Source organism: Eurytemora carolleeae, unplaced genomic scaffold (genome assembly GCF_000591075.1).
Source record: "Eurytemora carolleeae unplaced genomic scaffold, Eaff_2.0 scaffold227, whole genome shotgun sequence".
Taxonomy (NCBI): Eukaryota; Metazoa; Arthropoda; class Copepoda; order Calanoida; family Temoridae; genus Eurytemora; species Eurytemora carolleeae.
The window spans coordinates 58,591-78,147 of NW_019396557.1; the positions used below are offsets into that span (position 1 = coordinate 58,591).

At 35.3% G+C, this 19,557-nt stretch overlaps 2 protein-coding genes across 2 annotated transcripts in view; both read left to right on the forward strand.

Annotated features, from left to right (window-relative positions):
- The window catches only part of LOC111705459 (arginine kinase), a gene marked incomplete at its 5' end in the record, with an annotated part of 8,466 nt that extends 2,813 nt beyond the window's left edge, over window positions 1–5,653 (forward strand). Inside the window, 4 exon segments of the mRNA XM_023478014.1 lie at window positions 1,633–1,720; window positions 3,170–3,234; window positions 4,478–4,541; window positions 5,076–5,653. Coding sequence (XP_023333782.1) covers window positions 1,633–1,720; window positions 3,170–3,234; window positions 4,478–4,541; window positions 5,076–5,206 — 348 coding nt within the window. The 3' untranslated portion in view covers window positions 5,207–5,653.
- LOC111705470 (centrosome-associated protein CEP250-like) overlaps window positions 5,647–19,557 on the forward strand; it is a 36,180-nt gene continuing 22,269 nt past the window's right edge. The window contains exons 1-16 of the mRNA XM_023478029.1: window positions 5,647–5,752; window positions 6,250–6,364; window positions 6,775–6,846; window positions 7,818–7,917; window positions 9,067–9,140; window positions 9,426–9,494; window positions 9,756–9,901; window positions 10,479–11,011; window positions 11,438–11,595; window positions 11,950–12,069; window positions 12,339–12,475; window positions 13,687–13,801; window positions 14,808–14,847; window positions 15,290–15,342; window positions 15,644–15,756; window positions 17,743–19,447. Of these exons, the coding sequence (XP_023333797.1) occupies window positions 5,661–5,752; window positions 6,250–6,364; window positions 6,775–6,846; window positions 7,818–7,917; window positions 9,067–9,140; window positions 9,426–9,494; window positions 9,756–9,901; window positions 10,479–11,011; window positions 11,438–11,595; window positions 11,950–12,069; window positions 12,339–12,475; window positions 13,687–13,801; window positions 14,808–14,847; window positions 15,290–15,342; window positions 15,644–15,756; window positions 17,743–19,447 (3,642 nt within the window). The 5' untranslated portion in view covers window positions 5,647–5,660. The remainder of the gene's footprint in view (window positions 5,753–6,249; window positions 6,365–6,774; window positions 6,847–7,817; window positions 7,918–9,066; window positions 9,141–9,425; window positions 9,495–9,755; window positions 9,902–10,478; window positions 11,012–11,437; window positions 11,596–11,949; window positions 12,070–12,338; window positions 12,476–13,686; window positions 13,802–14,807; window positions 14,848–15,289; window positions 15,343–15,643; window positions 15,757–17,742; window positions 19,448–19,557) is intronic.

A 19,557-nucleotide genomic window follows, 5' to 3' on the forward strand; every position in this document is an offset into this window, starting at 1 on the left:
GGGGGGGGGGGGGGGGGGGGAGTTACATCTCTATCGTTAAACAACCAATTGTAAAAGTTAGGCATTAATATATAAATACTCCCTTTCTATTAACTCTTCGTCATATTTTATCTTTTTAGATTATAATTTGATATTGATGACAAAAGTTTCAAATGAAAACTATTTTGACACTGTTTTAAAATAATCTATTTGTTGTCAATCAAAAAAAAGTTGGTGGGGAAAAAATTTCTCCTTGTATTTCTTGAACATTTACTAAGGAAACACATGTTGCATGAATATTGAATAAAGCAAGATTTAACACATGTTAAATTAGCTGGTAATGTTACATCTTCTATACGCAACATCCCCCCTACTGAACTTCGGACCTATTAACTTTCCGACCTACTGTAAAGTCGGAGCGACGCGGCTAGGACAGGCTAGGGGACCGGGCGCTGCGGCCACAAGTCCACATAGCACCTGTAAAACCATGTGCTAGTAGGTCGGATGTGTATGTATAGCGGATTTGTCGTAGGTCAGAAGTGACGTATAGCGGATTTGCGTAGGTCGAAAAATACACCACGGTTTAATTTTATTAGTTTTCTAACTTCGACTGGGGTGCTCAATGGTGTAAGGATGTACTTTTTCCATACATTTGCTCCCTTGAGACTGAACTACATACTGCTGGTGTAAATTTGAACCACCTATTCAAAGTAAAATAAAAAATTTAACTAGTTTTGGTAATTCAAATTCGGTCCTTGGCTCCCCAATATATTTTCGTATGGGAGGGGGCCGGGTGGCGTGACATTTTTTTGATGAATGATATATTGGATCATTGATTTATTAAAGCTGTTTTTAAGATAAAAATAATTTAAAATATTTAAAAAAATTACATGTAGGTCTAAGGCTACAACGGTCCTAATTGATCAGCTGTTCAGCTCGAAACCCCCCCCCCCCCCTTCTCTTACTTAAATTTCTTTTCCAATATCTATCCTTTGTTACTAGGGGGGAAGGTATATTAAAGATCGTGCATCAGAATTTAGATATTTGATTCATCCTAGCATTCAATCCCGTGATTGACCTTAATCTTAAATACTTAAATATTTGAAAGGGAAGATTTGATTTTAAAATGGTTAGGGGTACAGATTTTCTTTATCAATTACTCCGATTGATTTTTTGGGGTTTATTCTGCATTTAGAAAAGTTTATAATTTGTGGGAAACAAATATGTCTTTTGAAATTTAATTTTACATTTTTTCCAGGGTTTTAAAATCATTTTCTACTCTAGCAAAGAACAATCGTGGTTCATGAATTAATTAAAGATGTCGTGAATTTAAATATTTATTTATTCCCCCCTCCCTATTATAAGTTTCGCATACAAACTTTCTTCGCTCAAGAAACTTTGAAGAATTTCTGCAGTTGGACTTATTCTGAAAATAAAATGAATCATGAAAGACCAAGACTTTGGTTTGGCAAGCTTTTTGTTATTGGCTAAACAAAAATTTACAAAAGCATTAAATAGTTCTTAATATTTTAAAGTAAATCCAGTTGCTAATACCAAGCTTTCGATCGAGCTGTTGTGTAGTATGTATTTCGCACTAGTGGGAACAATTTTTCGCTTAAAACGACTGTTTGATTGATCTTTCTTTTCTTCTAGGATTCTGTGAAGGGAGAATCCGGAAAGGATTTCTTGCTCTCTGATAAATACGGATTCCTGCATTCCTGCCCAACCAATCTTGGAACAGGTAATATAGATTCCTGCCTAACTAATCTTGGAACAGGTAATATAGATTCCTGCCTAACTGATCTTGGAACAGGTAATATAGATTCCTGCCTAACTAATCTTGGAAAAGGTTATATAGATTACTGCCTAACTAATATAATTTGTGCCTAGGATCGATTTAATTTTGATTAATATCGGGATCCGGCCTTGATCCGTACTGGAAAAAATGGATCCGAATCTAAGTTATTTCCATAAAATTAACTGAACTTTTTTAACAAAATAGAATTTTCAAATTTTTTGTCTTTATTTTTTTCGCTTGTTTTTATCCTAAAACTTGATAAGCCATTTAGAAATGAGGAAATTTTTATAATCTCTCTTTTTTCAATAGTTTAGATTTGGGGGGTTGAGAGTGAACATATTTTTGAAGTTTTTTGTTGGTATGTTGCCCCTTGGATCCGGATCCATGGATCCGCATATTTTTGCGGATCTGAAGCCAGATCTAGGAAGCCAAAACCTTGCGGATCCAATTTTTTTTCGACGCATTTGTACATAGTTGATACTTAAAATATTTTTGTTGTTTTATATACAATGCACTTAAAACGACTATTTTTTTATCCGCTAGGTGTCTCTGCCACAATGAACCATGTTGAAACATCGAGCCCAGAGACACCTATCGGCCAACTAATCATCGTTTAAATTGCATCATTTATACATCAAATAAAGAGTATTTTAAAATATCAACTAAATACGCATGTGTCGAAATAAAATCGATGACTCCCTGTAAAGAGTAACCAACCATTAATATCTTTACCCAGCAATGCTTTGATTAAGATTGAATGAGATATATTTTCTATTTTAGTTTCTCCAGAAAGTGACTTGTAGATTTTTACTCGGGAACGATGGATTGTTAATTTTATCAATTAAGGCTCGAAACCCGATTGATAAGATGAAGGGGTAATGGGTACCAAGGTTATAATGCAAGGGAAGTTTATTGTGGTCGCGTATACTCTGCGTACATATTGAAACTAGTTCTCTCTGGGCGGACTTAAACTAGGATAGATGCATCAATTCGTTCAGTATCCGAGGAGGTTAAAAGAATTTAATTTTGATAATTTTGAAAATTCACATAATAGTTTCCTATGACCAGAATATTTCGTACATTATTTTTGTGAAAATGGATTCCATGTCAGGCTGTGATATCCGTCTTGTGTTTACTTTTCCGTCCAAAGACAGTACACTGTAGTGCAAAAAATGCGTACACCTCTGAAATAATTTTCCTTGTATTAGTACCTTCATGGGTACTAAATGGTAATCGGACATTCCCCTCGTTTCATGGTGGGATCTTTAAGTTACCAAGACTGGCCCTTTAAAAGGAGTTTTTTGGAAAACCGAAAGGATGAGGGTCGGAAGCGCTCCACGAAATTAANCCCCTACAAGTCTAAGGACCATCTTTATTTTTTTTTGTATTTAGGTATGAGAGCCAGCGTACATGTCGACCTCCCTGGATGGACCAAGGAGGGATTACCAGCTCTTAAGGTAATAATATTCGGCTTTATTTTTAATACAGAATTAATATTTCTCAATTTTTTATAATTTATACCGTGGACTTTTGTTATTTCGTTGTTAATGAGATGTATGGTTCTTTTCGTGCTTTATTTGTTTTAAAATTCCTTATCCTTGATGTGTTTTATAGGCTTTATAGGCTTAAACGATTGTTCATTAATTATTTCATCTTAACTTCAAACACTTCTTTAATGTTATGTACTTGCGATGAAATCCTATCATGATTTTTTGCGTTAATGCTTATCATTTCAACATAATTTTATATTTTTATTATTTTGTTAAATCGCTAACCTTCAATTTTAAATAGCTTCTCATTAATAGATTAAAAATTTAAGTTCTTCAATTTGAACCTTTTTTGTAACTTTTGTATTGTTCTTGAAATATGTGAATTGTACTTGAAATATCTGTAATATTCTCCATCTTTAAAATGTACAGTTAACTTCATACTTGTTTAATATCTGTAGATACAGGCCATGGTAGTTGGGGCTTCACGGCTTCGGCTACTGCCACTCGGGCGTAACAGTATCATTGCACATGTCATGCTAATTCTGTGATCCATGCACCCCGGAAGGGAACACTGGGTTGCCGAGAGCGGTGGTTACCTAGTAACACGTGTGTCACTGGGGAGTCATAATAGATGTTTTACTTTTATTTCTATATACTATTATTTCTTAATACAGTACGTGCTGAGCCGGTAACCTTAATTCTGACTCTCTAATCCGTAATTCCAAAGTTTGCACTTTTAATTTCTACCTTAATCCACTTTTTTGGATATATCGCAGAAAAATCAAAAACCGGGTTTTCAATATTAAGGAGACTCTACCGTTTCTGTAAAGTATCTTAAATGGCGCGTAAAATTTCAAATTTCCCGGCTTCAGAAACTTGACTATGATTGGTTGAATTTTATACACTTTTCAGGATACAAGTACAAGATTAGGTTAGTCCTGAGATTATGAAAAAGATAGGATCCGCCATTCTTAAGTTTCCAGCTCTTCCCCTTTAATGAATATACTGAAATTTGTGTACTATCCTACAGTAATTATTTACTGAACTACTGTCTACTCGGCTGGCTAGATGTAAGGAGCTGTACTTCAATGAATGTTTTGTGAGCCTAGTATACTGTACTGTTTATCTGTGAACTCTTTCTGCCCAGAAACTTATTTACTTCTCTAGTACACTTGCCTGTAAAATGTAATTAGATGTATGTACTGTGCAGGCTAGATGTGAAGAGCTCCAGGTACAGCCTAGAGGAACCAGAGGAGAATCTGGCGGTCAAACAGGTACAGACAGCTTGAATTTTGTCATTGCATTTTTGTTAACAATTTCGTTATTTCACTTTAAATAACTTAGCAATGGCATTTCTGTAAGTAATTGGTTGATATAGTAATACTCGAAAATGAAATGTCGTCACAATTTTGGTGTTGGTGTGCCAGACAGTAGTGTTACCATATGGGGAATGAAAGTTACTAACATTATTGATTTATTTAGGGGTTCGGTTTTTTGTACAAATTGATTGCCGAAAATTCTCAAATTTGTTAACCCCAATATCTTTGCTACCTGATGTTGTAAATCTTTGATATTTTAAGATATTATTTTAAGATATTTCGAATCTAAGTTTTACGACATTGGGTTGCAAAGATATAGGAATAGAAATTAGAATTTGTGGAGTCACTATACGATTTAAAATAAGCTGTTAAAGCAATAAATATAACTTTATATGATGGACTAATCATACATAATTTAGAATACTCGCACTAGTTTTGTTTTGATGATATTTAATTAATGACATATAATATTAATTTTATTTTATCTAGGAGTGACCTACGACATCTCCAATAAGCATCGTCTCGGCTACAGTGAGGTGGAGCTGGTCCAGAAGATGATTGATGGAGTCAACACCCTCTGGAAGGAGGACAAAGCCCTCCAGGCCAAGCACGGCCTCTAAACGGCCACTCTGCCGTCCTCCGGGGAGTTTGGAACCTCGAGGATTAATACTAAGCGATCCCGTAGTCAGCACGTAGTTTTATTCACTATTTATGTGGTTTATGTAAACTAATGGTTTTATTATTTACAGTTAATATGCTTTATTCTTGCGACATTGATTGATCAATGTCAACAATGCTTTTAACCCAGCTTTAACAATTGGCTACCAAAGATCTAAAATATGTTAATCAAATTAGTCTTCTCGAGTGTAGAATTTAACAAAAATATGGAATGATTTGGTTGTGATTTCTTGATTGAAAATAGAATTTAATCTTCCATTGTAAGTTATTTTCTCCCTCTACCGGTGTTAATATTAAACATTGTGATTTAGATTCGCACTTGCATTTACTCGATCTCTAGTTATCTAATGAAATATACACTCCGTATAAACAACTACTAATATTCCAGAGTGGAGAATGTGGTGGGGTGGAGGTGGGGCATCGCCCCCCGATTCAGAGGGTACAAACTCTCAGCTAGATATTGAGGGTACAAGCCCTATACCAATAAGGTTAAATCAGGATAAAGAAAAGTTTTATAAGTTGTCATACAAGTTTTTCGTCAGAGATATGAGAGGATAGTTATTAAGCCTGGTGGAGAATAATAACGTTTAATTGTTAAGTTTTATAAGAAAAAAAATACTTGAAAGATATGAAACTCCATAAGAAATATATTTATGAAGAAGTGAGAAAATGAAAGTTTAGATAAACTTTTTTGTTTCTTTTATCGGTCAATTTAACGAGATGGATTGGGTTGTTATGTGATAAAAGTGATTTAATCTGAAAGCAAAAAATTTTTAAGATCAAAATTATTAACCTGATAACGAAAGAGTGATTTTCATGCATGTAATTCATAAAGCCATACCTCTCTTAAAATTGAAGATCAGTCAATTTGTTTTGAGAACATTTTTTCATTTTATAAGATCAATCAATGATGTGGAATTTTATTAAATTTTGCGTTATTTACGTAAAATCGCTCCTATTTTCTTTATCCTGCAACTTTGCGCAGAGGTAGGCGGTCTGAGGATGGGAATGTATCCTCCAGTTCCTTGAGTTCCAGCTACGGGAGTCCGTCCTCCGACCTTAGGGACCTTAGGAACATGAGGAACCAGTTTGAGGATCAGGTACAGAGAGGGAGGGGGGAGAAATCGATTAATTTTTAGCTTGCTGGGACATTTCTTTTATCCAAGATGCTTTGTATTTTTGGGTGGAGATTAAATTATTTTTAAGGATTTTATTTGCTGATTTTAGGAAATTAAATAATTGTGTTAATGGGTAAAAAGTGCCAAAGAGGTTGACAGAGCTTTCATTTTTTCATTTTTTGCCTGGTGGAGCATCGAAAATCAGTTAGACCTGAATTCAGGGAATAAAATCCCTAAATCAAAGAGACTTGATCTCCCCTATTTCTTTCTAAAGCTTCCTATAAATAGTCCAAAATTCAAGCCACAATTAATATTGAACTTTAAGAAAATCAAAAGAGAAATTCGTAACTAAAAGAATGTCTTAATTTTACCTTACATTTATTATTTAACAGGAAGAATTGCTGGGACAGATAAAAGCAGCGTTGCAGACCACAGCAAATAAAAATAAAAGCCAAGAAAAGGAGGTAAAAAAAATTAAAGGATAGAAAGATAAAATAAAAATGAAAATGGCTGTAGAGGGTAGACGTAACATAAATTAACATATAAAGGGAACTATGCCTGATTCACAACGATACCCAGTAATCATTTTTCTAATGAAAAATAAAAATAGTCTAGTTTTTATTTTAAAGTTTATAGTTTCATACGTTTCTCTTAGAGCGACTTATAGATTATTTGCAGCAGAGAAAAAGAACGTATTTTACAGATATTTCAATTTTAAAATGAAATAAAAGTATCAAATCTTCCCCATTTTTGCTGAGATAAAGATCTAAAAGGTACCTGTAAGAAATTCCAGAGCCCTCGATTTAAAAACTTCGGGTCGAGCCGTAATTCCTTAAACCCGACTTGAAGACCCAGCTCTGACGACAGCTTGTGTCACGTAATTGGCAGCTGCAAGATCTTCGTCTCGACTTCATTAAATACATAAATTCTAATTAATTAGCCCTCTAATGTGAAGACAATTAAATGAACAAATTTGATTAGTTGGGAGAAGTAGTTGAACTATCTAGACTAAGTTGAACCTGAAGAAGTGGTTCAGCTTAGACTGCATAGTTCAATTACTTTTCGCTGAATTTTAAAACTTTCTTTACTTACTTTAGACCATTGCACTGGTTTTATTTCCTCTGGAAAACGCCTGATATTGTAGCTTATTTCATTTCCTCCGTTGCCCGTGGAATTAAAAAAACGAATTTTGAAGAGAAAGTTCGGTCCAGCCGTTTGGCCAGCTACGTCTAACATCAAAACTAATGCAATTAGCTTATCTATATAAAAAAGCTCTTCTCTTATATATAAATATATATATAGATAGATAAGCTAAATGCATTAGTTTTCAATGTTTCCTAGGAAATGTTAGTCGACTCTTGAATGTTTCCTAGGACTATTTTAGTCGATTCTTGAATGTTTAGGACTATGTTAGTCGACTCTTGAATGTTTCTAGGACTATGTTAGTCGACTCGCTCAAATGCGACAGAAAGGAAAAGCTGGAGACAAAAGAAAAGTTTCGACTCCAATTAAAACTGAACCTGATAGTCCACCTGGTAGGAATTTTTCTTTCTAAAGAACGAAAAGTTAAACCTTAATTTCGTAATGCATATTCATTAAATTTGACATTGAAATAATCATTTTGCTTTTAAAGACCTTGTAAGCTATAAAAATTAAATCTCAAGCATTCTTTAGTTTTAAACTTTTCGTGAATGGTGATAGCTATAATTAGAACCTTTTATTAGATGTTGATTGTTAATACCATCTAAAATCTAACGAAAGGTTTTTGTTCTTAAACTTTAAAAAATATATTTTTAAAGGTGGGGATAGGCATAAACATTAATGGATTTCACCGTTAGCGGAAAGTTGCCCGGGCCTATTTTTACTGTGTTTCAATGCAGTGTACATTGTACAACTCGTTTATGCAGGACACGTTTATATAAATTTATCCTGTACAGTCACACTAGTGAAAATGGACCATCAGGTTTCAAGTCAAAACACCTAAAGTTTTTCTCTTGTATAAATCTATATGCAGTTTACTTAGTTTTAATCTCAATTTTCAGAAAATGCCACCTAAGGGATTTTGAGCGAATCAATTTTAAGAAATTGTAGAAATCAAGTGCATTCACAGGTCTAAAATCAAACGAAAATTTCGTTTAAGACTCATCTGCTTCTTCTGGTTTTTTTTGACGATATTTTAACAGTATATGGCATGGTCTCCAATTTGTTTATTTTCTTTAACAGTCATAAAAATTATCTTAGCAAAAAGTCAAACCCCCTAAGTCAACTGCATGACTGTCTAAAGTCTAAGTCTTTTTGGATGCAATTTTTTACTGATTTTACTGCAAAAATACTTTTTTAGACAGTAATTAGGCAATTATACAGTTCACATTCAGGCTTTGATGTTTTGCTTAGACAAGTCTTATGACTTTTAAACAAAATTTACAAAATTTGGGAATCCTGCCATTCACGGTTCTAAAATATCAAAAAAAAAACCTTGAATCTACAGTTACGTTTGAGTTTAGACCTGAAAATGAACAATTGCGAAAATATCTCAGGAAATTGCACATTAATATATTCCAAAGAAAAAATGTAGGTGTTATGACTTGAAACCTGACGATGTGAATACAGTGGACATCTACTAGCATAATATCTTCTGAATATTATTTTAATTATGTTATTTGTTCTGTACTGTGGATATGTAGGGGGAGGAAAGAAGACGAGAGGGACTAAGATGCAGGTCCTAAGAAAGCAGCTGGAAGAAACAAGGGCCCGTCAGGTCAGTCCTACGTTAATTGTTTGAATAAAACAATACAAGCCTGGAAACCAGTGCTTAGGATCCATTTAATTTTGATGCGGCTCCGAATCCTGGATCCGCACTGGAAAAAATGGATCCGGATCCAGATTCAGAAAGCCAAAATCTTGCGGATCTAACGGCTCCGGATCCTAGGCACTGCTGGAATTTTTTAAAAAATTCAAATCTCAATTAAAATTTTGCGATACAAAGTTATAAGGTTGCCGTAGTTTTAACGATTGATGATTGATTTATTGATTGATTGATTAGGAGGCCGAGGCTGCTAGTAGGAAGGATCTGGAATATATGGTCTCCAACCTCCAGAACGAAATCAGCAAGGGATAAATTTGTCCTTCAAACATACCCGGTTAAATTAGCTTAAATAACGCTTACTGAATTCATATTATTATAATGAATTCCCCCACTTAATTTCGAATTTTATTGGTACTCATCCCCCGCCCCCCCCCCCATTAAACTTATTTTAATATTTGCATCAGAAAAGGGTAAATATGTTAAACTTTTAGCTCAAGAGCATCAACTGCCCCTTCACAGTAAACATTCCCTTTATTTATAACAGATGACTAATTTACCCGGTCGTAGAGGGACAACATGATTGCCTCCCTGCAGCTCTCGAGTGTTAACTCCAGTGTCATTTCGTCACCATTCGTCATGTCCCCTGAAGCAGTGAGTCCGGACTTCAGTCCAGGCAGTATTACTCCGCCATATAGGGGACAATCGGACTATAGGTATTTAAATATGGAGGGGTGGCTACCCCCGCCCCCTCTTCCTCTCTACTCTACTCCCAATATAGATTTTGTCAGCAATCTTCCTTGATCCAATTAAATTTGTAAAGTAAATACAAATAAGTTATAAATCAAAAAAGTCTCCATACATACATGAATTTCAATACAGCTCCCTGTTATATCTTAATTCAGTAATTATAACAGTATTTACAAATGCTTTTTTTACATTTAACATTTAATAGTATATTATGCGTAGGAAGAAAGTGTAATAGTCACAATTATTGTTATAATATTAAAAGAAAAACCGCGGAATAATTATTTTTCAAATTTTTCCGATTTCCTAATAAACTGTGGAAAACAAAACAACATTCAGTATTTGATGTTGTTCTAAAGCAAATTCTTTTACCAGAAGCTTAAAATCAAACATTATGTTAGAAGGGTTTTTTACTTTGTACACACAACTTAAATTCTGTATTTCATGTTCATTGGACTATCATAACCTTAACAGTCGTCTTCCTATGCTACAGCTTTGTGTCTGACAGCATGCTGAATCCAAGAAATAATTATGTTTTGTTGCCAGGGAACAATTGTTGGCCAAGGACAACAAGATCCTGGAGCTGTCGGAGCAGGTGGCGGACCTCGGCAGGCAGGTCTTCGACATGGAGGAGAACCTTAGAGAGAAGGACGCGATAATCTCCGCCAGAACTCAAGCCGTTGGCCTGGCAGCTGCCAGTGTATTTGCCAAGGGTAAGAACACCCTAGAGCAGCTAGAGGATACAAGGGAGCAGCTGAAACTGCTCCAGGAGCGGTGGATTGGCCAGGAGGCTGAATGGAGGAAGGAGAAAGAACAGAAGAAGATTGATTTGGAGATATTGAGCGGGAAACTGGAAACGGTGACCCAGGAGAAGGTTGTGTTGGAGCAGGTTCAGCTGGAGCTGGAGAACAAGGGACTGGAACTAAGAGGAGAGGTGGGACGGGTTCAGGAAGAGCTCGGAGAACTCCGGAGTAGGACTAGAGAAGAGAGAATACTTCTCGAGGCTAAACTCGAGGAACTAACAGAAGAAAATACAAAACTAAACCAGGAAATAAGAGAAAAGGAATCTATTCATTCAGGTAATTAAATTCATTTACAGAGTGAACTGTATATATTGAATACAGTGATCAGAAAACAGTTAAATGATTGTCGGATTTTTTTTTAGTATGGCTTGTCACTTAGGATTTTACCATTGTCGTTAAAATTATCATGAAGTTAAGTGAAGTTAGCTAAAGGAGAAAGATTATTTTGTGACTTTATTCGTGAAGTTTTTAATAGACGCCAAGGGGTTTATATTGTAAAGAATGATTTTCAAAGATACCTAAATTTTTTATACAATATTTAGGGGATATTACTTCATTTGATTTGCTTAACTTCTTAAGTCCTTTTAATAGAAAACTGCAATTGAAAATAATCCTTTTTTAACTTTAGTAAAATAAGAATGAATCGGATATGACCAGGGGTCACAAAAAAATATAGCTTTTATTTGATAATGGTTATTTAAGGTCGTGTAGCGGAGCTGGAAGGTAGATTGAGGGAGGGACGGCAAGGAGATGATGAGGGTAGGATAGCAGATCTAGAGATTTGTTTGGCAGAAAGGGAGGAGGAGAAAGGAAATCTTCAACTCCGAATTCTAGAACTAGAAGAGATAATTTCTACAGAGGTGATCATTTTGATGCAGATCTGAATCCGGAAACTATTGATTTGAGTTTTTTAAAGAAACAAAAAGTTAAATTTAGCTTCCAAAATTTTTTACTAAGCAAAGAATGTTAGAAAATGGTAAAAAAAACTTATTCATATTTCACATAATGTAACGAAAAGAATTAACTCAGTTAAGACTGTGGAAACAGAAAGTAACTGGGATTGCAATGCTAGCTGTGTCCAAAAAATACAAAAAAGTTAATTAAGTTTGATCTGAAATTTTTAGTATTTTTTCCCACGAATTTTTTCAAACTTTTTGTTGTATTTTGGTTTAAGCAAGTGGAAATGCGCGTATTCTTATTTTATGTTTTGCCAGGGAAGAATGAAAGGTCAGCTGACAGAAATCCGAGAAAATCTGAGAAGATGTGAAGACGATCTTGAGTCGCACAGCAGAGCAATAACAATGTTAGAGTCGGAGAAACTAGATCTTATGGAGGTATTTTTCATTTATTGTCTTATTTACTTGTTATTATTTGTTAAACTTCTTTCGTAAGCAATCAGGGATATACATATTACATAATCTTTACCCCCCCCCCCTTCACACTATAAAATCTGTTTGTTTTTTTGTTATGAAAAAAAAATAAATGATTTGCTTGGTAAAATGTTTGAAAATATTAGAGAAACTTTGCCAGTTCTATTTTCCCCCGAATTTTCTAAAACCATTAAATTCTAAAATATAATCGCCGCTTATCTTGTTTCTCGTAGGCATTAGGTACTCGAGATGACTTGTTGACTTCACGTGCTGAGGAGTGTGGCCGACTGGCTGGTCAGCTTGAAGAAGCGGCGAGATCAAGGGTCAGCCTAGAGATGCGTTGTTTAGAGCTAGAGGAGTCTAAAGACAGGTAATTAGAGGCAATAAAAGGTTTTGGGAGGGGGGAGGGTTGTAAACCAACCCTCCGTAGCATTCTGTCCACCTGTCCTATGAATGGAAGCACAATTAGACTGCAGAGTTTTAACCAATGCTAAGGATCCAGATCCATTGGACCCGGAACATTTTGGCTTCCAAGGGGTAGAATTTCAAACAAAAAATGAAAAAAAGTTTTGACTTTCAAACCCCAAATCTGATCTGTTGAAAATAGAGAGATAATAAGAATTTCCTGATCTCTCAATGGTTAAGGTTATCCATAAAAATAAGTGAAAAAAAATAAATTGATGATTCTGCTTTGTGAAAATATAAGTCTATTAAAAATATTTTGAAGTTAAAGAAAATAAAACTACACGTTTTGTTTCCATTACTTATCAGCTGTTTTAATTTTCCCATTAATTGGTTTAATTAATTAAGGGAGGTTGGATAATCTTTGACCCACCGTAGCCTTTTGTTCACCTGTTTTATTAATGGAGTTCACCATTTAGGCTGCAGTATAGAATCAAAGAATACGCATATTTATTTATTTTAATGGCAAAGTAAAGCTGATGCCGTTAATTCGATTTTAACAGTAACAAAACTTATTTATGAAAATGTTCTAAATTTAAGGAAGATAAAACTACATGTTTTGCTACCACCACTTACCAGTTGTATTTGATCTGGCCCTTATCAATCCTAGTCTTTCTAGACCTAGGTTATATATTAAGGCTGCTTACTCTCGATGCGTTCCGATGTACAGTTAAAATCGGCAGTTGCCCAAGGAAGTTACGTGCGCTTGCCTCGTTGAATTACAAGGAAGAGAGATTTTTGGGTTAGGTTAGGTTAAGACAGTTTCTGGGCCTAGCGCTGCCGTTAGGATAGGCTAGGGGGCCAAGCGTCGCAGCCAGGACAGGCTAGGGGGCCGAGCGACGCGAATAGAACAGGCTCTCTGTCTTATAATTCAGCGCGGCATGCGCACGTAGCTTCCTTGTGCTTCTGCCATTAAAATCCGTAAATGACGTCACTTTCGGAAACCGTCTTCTTACTGCCCCATAATCAGTGACGTCATTTATGTCCATTGCTTTGGAGACGACATTTCCCGTACCTTGGAGCGCATCGAGAGTAAGCAACCTTAATTTTTATCGTAAGATAACCATTCTTGTATTTACCACCTCAATGAGGGACCCTCACGACTTCTTTGAAATCTAGATGGGAGGGAGAAAGGTTGGAGCTACTGCAGAGGATAGAAGAAGAGAAAGAGGAATCAAAACAATCCTTGAAACCCCTTGAGGAGCTATCCATTAAATATCACCAGCTAAACAAGGAAATTATTCAATATTATTTCGTTGGTTAATCATTTTTTATTAAAATCATCAATAATTTTTCTCAAAGAAATTGAGAAAATAAATTTGAATTTTCAAGTGAAAAAGTATCATTGTTCAAATTGAAGACAAAGATGCATTTTTAGTTATCGAGTTAAATAAATAATTGCAGAAATAAAATATGCATAAAATAATTTTTTGTTTAATTTTTTGTTAATCAAGCTATAGGGCAAAAACTTGTATATTTGAATAGTCCTTATAAAATGGATATAATAACATGTGTCACATGTTATTGTTAATATTTGTCAAAAGTAATGATCTATTTATGTCATTGTAATGGGTATTATTAAGTGTAAAAAAGTTTTTGCCGGGATTTTTATTTTTTCTAGTTTTTTTAAGATCAAAATAAAAGTATTATTACACCGGACGTAGTAAGGTATGAAAATACTTTTAAGTGTCAATAATAATGTTGATCCGCTCTACTGCCCATCCGTCCTATTGCCCATCTGCTATACTGCCCATCCGACCTACTGCAACATCTGACCTACGACAGCTGTAGGTCGGATGAACATATCTTCTTGCCCATCCGACCTATTCAGCATTTTTTGTCATGCATATAGCGCAGTAGGGTAGAAATAATTAATTGTAGCTCTGTCGGACGGCCACTCAATTTTGTAGGTCAGATAGGATGCCCATCCGACCTACGAAAAATGCCCATCCGACCTACGAAAAATGCCCATCCGACCTACGAAAAATGCCCAGCCGACCTACGAAAAAGGCCCATCAGACCTACATAACGTGTCTAAGCGACAGCTTACGTAGGTCGGATGCACCAATATGCTGTTTTTAATGTGCCCATTCGACCTACAGTGCATCGGACCTACCACAGCTGTTAAAACCACGTGCTTGTAGGTCGGATGGGCAATAGAGGGGATGGGCGTAGGTCCAAAAATACACCATCTAGAATGGAGTTTTGGCATCGTTACATATTGATAATATACGTAACAGGAGCATGACAGTTTTAAGGCGGAGCATGCAGCTGCATTAGGTAATATTTTTATTTAAAACAAGCTGAAGGGCCCGGCGTTGCCCAATGCTGGAGGGGAAAAAAAGGAAGAAAGTAAAATAAATTTTTTTCAGCTTATGTCACCCCAGGCTACCCATGAGTGTCCCAAAAAAAAATTGAGCTCATTCACTCCAGCCGTTTGGCAGGCTATAGGGAACGTATATATTCGACTGTCTTGTAAACTTTCATTTGAAATTGTCATACGAACTGTTCAATTAACACCAAACCTTGAAAAAATTTCGTGGACAAATTCGCTGAGTTAAATTTTTAAAAGCAGTAGAAATATCAGGCTTCGTTGCACATCGCTTTTTACTCAGTTTTTATTTTTTTTCCGATAATATCAACAATTTTAACGCTAGGAATTTGCAATTTTTTTTAATGCTTTACATTTGAATTGTTCCCGTTAATCCCTCTGTAATTTCAGAGAGAAGTAAACTTTATGACACCGATTTGATGGATAAATACAAACAATTAAAGGTAGGCATTGACTTGCATTATTCATTATTATTTTAAAAAAAAATTCTTTCTGTTGTTTTAATTAATGTTGAATAAATATTAATTTAAGATCCTTTATAATTCCTTTTTGATATTTTATGATATATTTTGTTTTTCTTTCGAAAAGTTCCAATGTTTTTCTGAAGGTTATAGCTTTGATTTACTTTAAGTTTTATGATTCATTAAGTAAAAATGCCATGTAAATCATTTAAAGTTCAGCATTATTAATTTCGAAATTAACTAGTTCGGAATATTTTTGGTTAAATCATATTTGTGGTTGAAGGAGTTGAAGATAGAGGTGTCTAGTCTGCAGAAGATGATCCAGGAGAAGAACATGGAGCTTGCCGAGCACTTCCCCTTCATAGAGGAGAAGGATAAAGTCATATTGGAACTCAGGTTTCAAACTTAATTTTAAAAAATATTTGCACACTTTGTTTAATTTTTTTTTTGTGAGATACAGGGTTGCCCACAAAATATGAGACTTAAGTGACGACCTAAACTTATTGATTACAAGGATTCAACATTAAATTTGATATTAGGCCTTGAATATAGCCTTTAAATGTAATAAAAAATAATTTTTTTCGTATGCAGAGAGTAAGGATTAAAGGACAGATAAAAACTTATCTAAAGTCGTCGCATTCTCACTGGTAAACCCTGATGCGTGTGCCTTACTTCATTTCTCTTTAAAATGTAGGGAAGGGGGTAGGTTGAGAACAAGTGTTTCAAGCTAAATCACAAATATGAAATTCTTGAATCTATTTTTATTCATAAAAAAATGTTAAAGGACCTCACTAGTCTCCTGGAGTTTGTAATAACTCTTGTAATAATAGAGATAAATGGTGCTAACTTTGCACCTATATTCTTTTAATCCATAAGTCAAAAACTAAGAAAATAATAATTTTAAATTATTCTTAACAATAACAAATCTTACTTTAAGAGGAAAAAAATCAAAATAATACATCAAAAATAAAATTAAACATGTTTTAGGCAAATACATTTCCGATCAAGTCGCTCGAGTACTGGTGGGGGAAAGTTGTTCCAGGATCTAGGTAATTAATCTCCCGGTATCCAGACTGGTAAACACCAGGATTGTGGGCGAGGACACCCAACAGATATATAGCTGTTGTGGTGTGGGCACAGGGAGAAGAAATTCTTGCCCCTTGAATGCAGTACCCTGGCCTGCGGGGTCCACATACCCACATCTTGAGGTGCTTGAGGGTGCGAGTCCTGAAGAAAAAACCTGTTAAAAGGTATATAATAAGGAATACAACAACAACTTTTTAGGTTTTCTACCATTTTTAACAGATTTTAAGAAAAAAAATATCCATTTTCCTGTAAAGTAATGAATCATTAACAAAAGCATATGTTTTTTAGTTATATTTGTGGGAAGAATTCGGGGATGAGAAATGATGAGAAATGTAAACCAATGACTTTGTTTGTTGGAATCTAGCTATCCTTGGCAGAGTGTTAATATATTCGTCACTGAAAAATGAATTAAATCTCGACTAGATTTAGTTGTGTTTCATGGAATTTCAAACTAAACCGACTGGACAATTTTTTAGGACCCTTTCTTAATCTCAGTTTTTAAATGTGAATTCTGAGATTTATTAAAATTGAAAATCCCTCAGAGAGTTATTTCAATACTTACAACATATTCAAAGAATTGTGGATTGGCCTTGCATTGCTTGGAACATAAGCAACTACAACCTTGTGCTTCTCTCTTCTGTTGTACCTGCTTGGAATCTCTAGATTAAAAACAATCTTTTACAGTAATAAGACAAAAGACATAAGAAATAATAATAATAATATGAAAATGTTAAAAAACATTATTTATTTTCCTCATCTTCATAGGAAGCAAAATAATTAAAGGCCAATTTAAGATACTTTAAAGTGGTTGATATTATCCATACATAAAACTTTTTACGGGATTGAGTAAGTGACATTTTTTTTTGTAGGCATTGAGTAACAACTGAATTGATGGATTTTCCAGAAAAGAAAATACATTTATACTGGAACTTACCTGGTATCAGGAGAATATTATTATTATTATTTTATTCCTTTTTAAAACCGGTTTTTCATTAACAAAACACGAGGAAAAATGCAATAATTATTGTTTCTGTATTTTTAATAGCTTTAAGAAATTAAATTCAATTTTATTCCTTTTTAAAAATATTTATATATATAAATACCTGTTTTGGGCCAAATACCCCCCTTTCTACGCCCTTGATCAAGAAAAAAAAATTTGAAATTTTTTTATGCCCCTTATGGATTAAAAGAATATAAGTGCAAAGTTAGCACCATTTATCTCTATTATTACAAGAGTTATTACAAACTCCAGGAGACTAGTGAGGTCCTTTCGTAGATTAATCGCAACTTTAATAGGGAGCAAATTGAGAGTATTGAGGGACGATTGAATGAGAAGGAGATGAAGTTGAAGAAGCTGAACCTGATCCTGGAGCAGAGCAAGGACGCAGAGCACATCCAGACCCTGGAGAACCAGCTTAAAGAGCTGACTAGCCAACTCGCCTGTTCTAAACAACACCTGGAGCAGAGAGAATCTGAGCTTTCAGATATTCGGGAGGTTAAACACAACTTGGAGATAAACCTTGAAACTCTAGCCAGTGAAAAGTCCAGCTCGGAGCAGGGATGGCAGTCCCACATGGACGCGGAGAAAATCAGATTCGAAAATATCATTAAGGAGAAGGATTTAAATCTTGAAACTAAGGACAAGGAATGTGAAACACTTAAAGAGAAGTTGAATTCCTTGGTTGAGAATATGGAGAAGACGGAAAAAATAAAGGAGCAGGACATTTCTGAGTTAAAAGAAAAGATTTCTAGTCTCTCAGTTACATTAACCGCGAGCAATTGCGAGTCTGAGAATAAGCTTGAGATTACCACGAAGGAGCTTGAAGCAAGATCTAAGGAACTTGAAGTTATAAAGGAAAACCTGTCAGATGTTCAGACTAGGCTAGAATCTCTCACCCGGGAGAGTGAGCAGAAAATAAATTTACATGAAACCAGGATCAAGGAACTAGAACAGGAGAAGATGACACTAGACTCCAGCTTGGAGATGTTGCAACAAGAAAAGCGTGCTATGCAGGACAGTAATAGTCAGCTTGAAAACTCCTTGACCTCATTAAACAATGTCATCGATAGTATGAAGGATAACCTCGAAAAAATGGAAAAGGAAGAAGAACTAAAAAATGGAAACATTACTGCCTTAAATGAGGATATCCTTGCAAAATACAAGATCATTGAAGATCTTCAGACTGAGCTCTCTGAAGTCAGGCAAATCGAAAAAGCACTGAAAATCGACATAATTCGTTTTGAAACTCTAAACTCCGGACTTCAGCTTGAACTGAACGAGGAGAAGTCTAGTTCTGAACAGCTGAGAATTGAGCTGACCAGTAAGAGCAGCGCTATGGAAACCCTGCAGACCGTGGTGGACGTCCTCAACAGAGAGACGGAAGAGAAGGACGAGAACACAAGCTCTGACCTGTTCAAGGAGAAGATGGAGGAGATGCAGAAAGAGTTGAAGGAGAAGAATATTCTCATTGAAGAACTGAAGTCAGATCAGTCTAGAACGGAAGAGAAGAATGCAGAGCTGAGATCCAAGATTGAAGAACTAGAAAAGGATTTAACAGATTTTTCCGGATTCACGGATTACATGAACAAATTAAAATCAGAAACATCAGAGAAATCGGAACAAATCTTAAACCTGAAGCAGAATTTGGATCAGCTCAGACTAGATCTTGAGTCCAAGGATCATAAAGTTGCTGAGCTCCGACTAAACCCCCGAGTCGATGATGGTGGGGATATGATCCAGCTTCAACAAGAACAGATCGAGATGCTCCGATCCCAACTGGTACAGAAGGCAGATCTTCTAGAACATGCTCAGTCGGAAGAAGGGTGTAAACTCCGTGTGTTGGAGTTGACGGATGAGCTTGAGCTCCGCTGTCAAGAAGTCGAGGATGTAAAGGCTGTCCTTCGAAGATCGGAGGCTGAGAAGAGAGTTCTGGAGGAACAAATAGAGAATGTTGAACAGCTTCAACAAGAAATTAAGAAGGAAAACAGCCAACATTCGCAGGTATTCAGCGTTCCATGCAATTTTAACCAACTTAATTAACAAACAATCAAATTCCTAAAATGCTCCCGTTCATAAATATCTAAATTTGTATAATTGGTAAAGTGATTTAA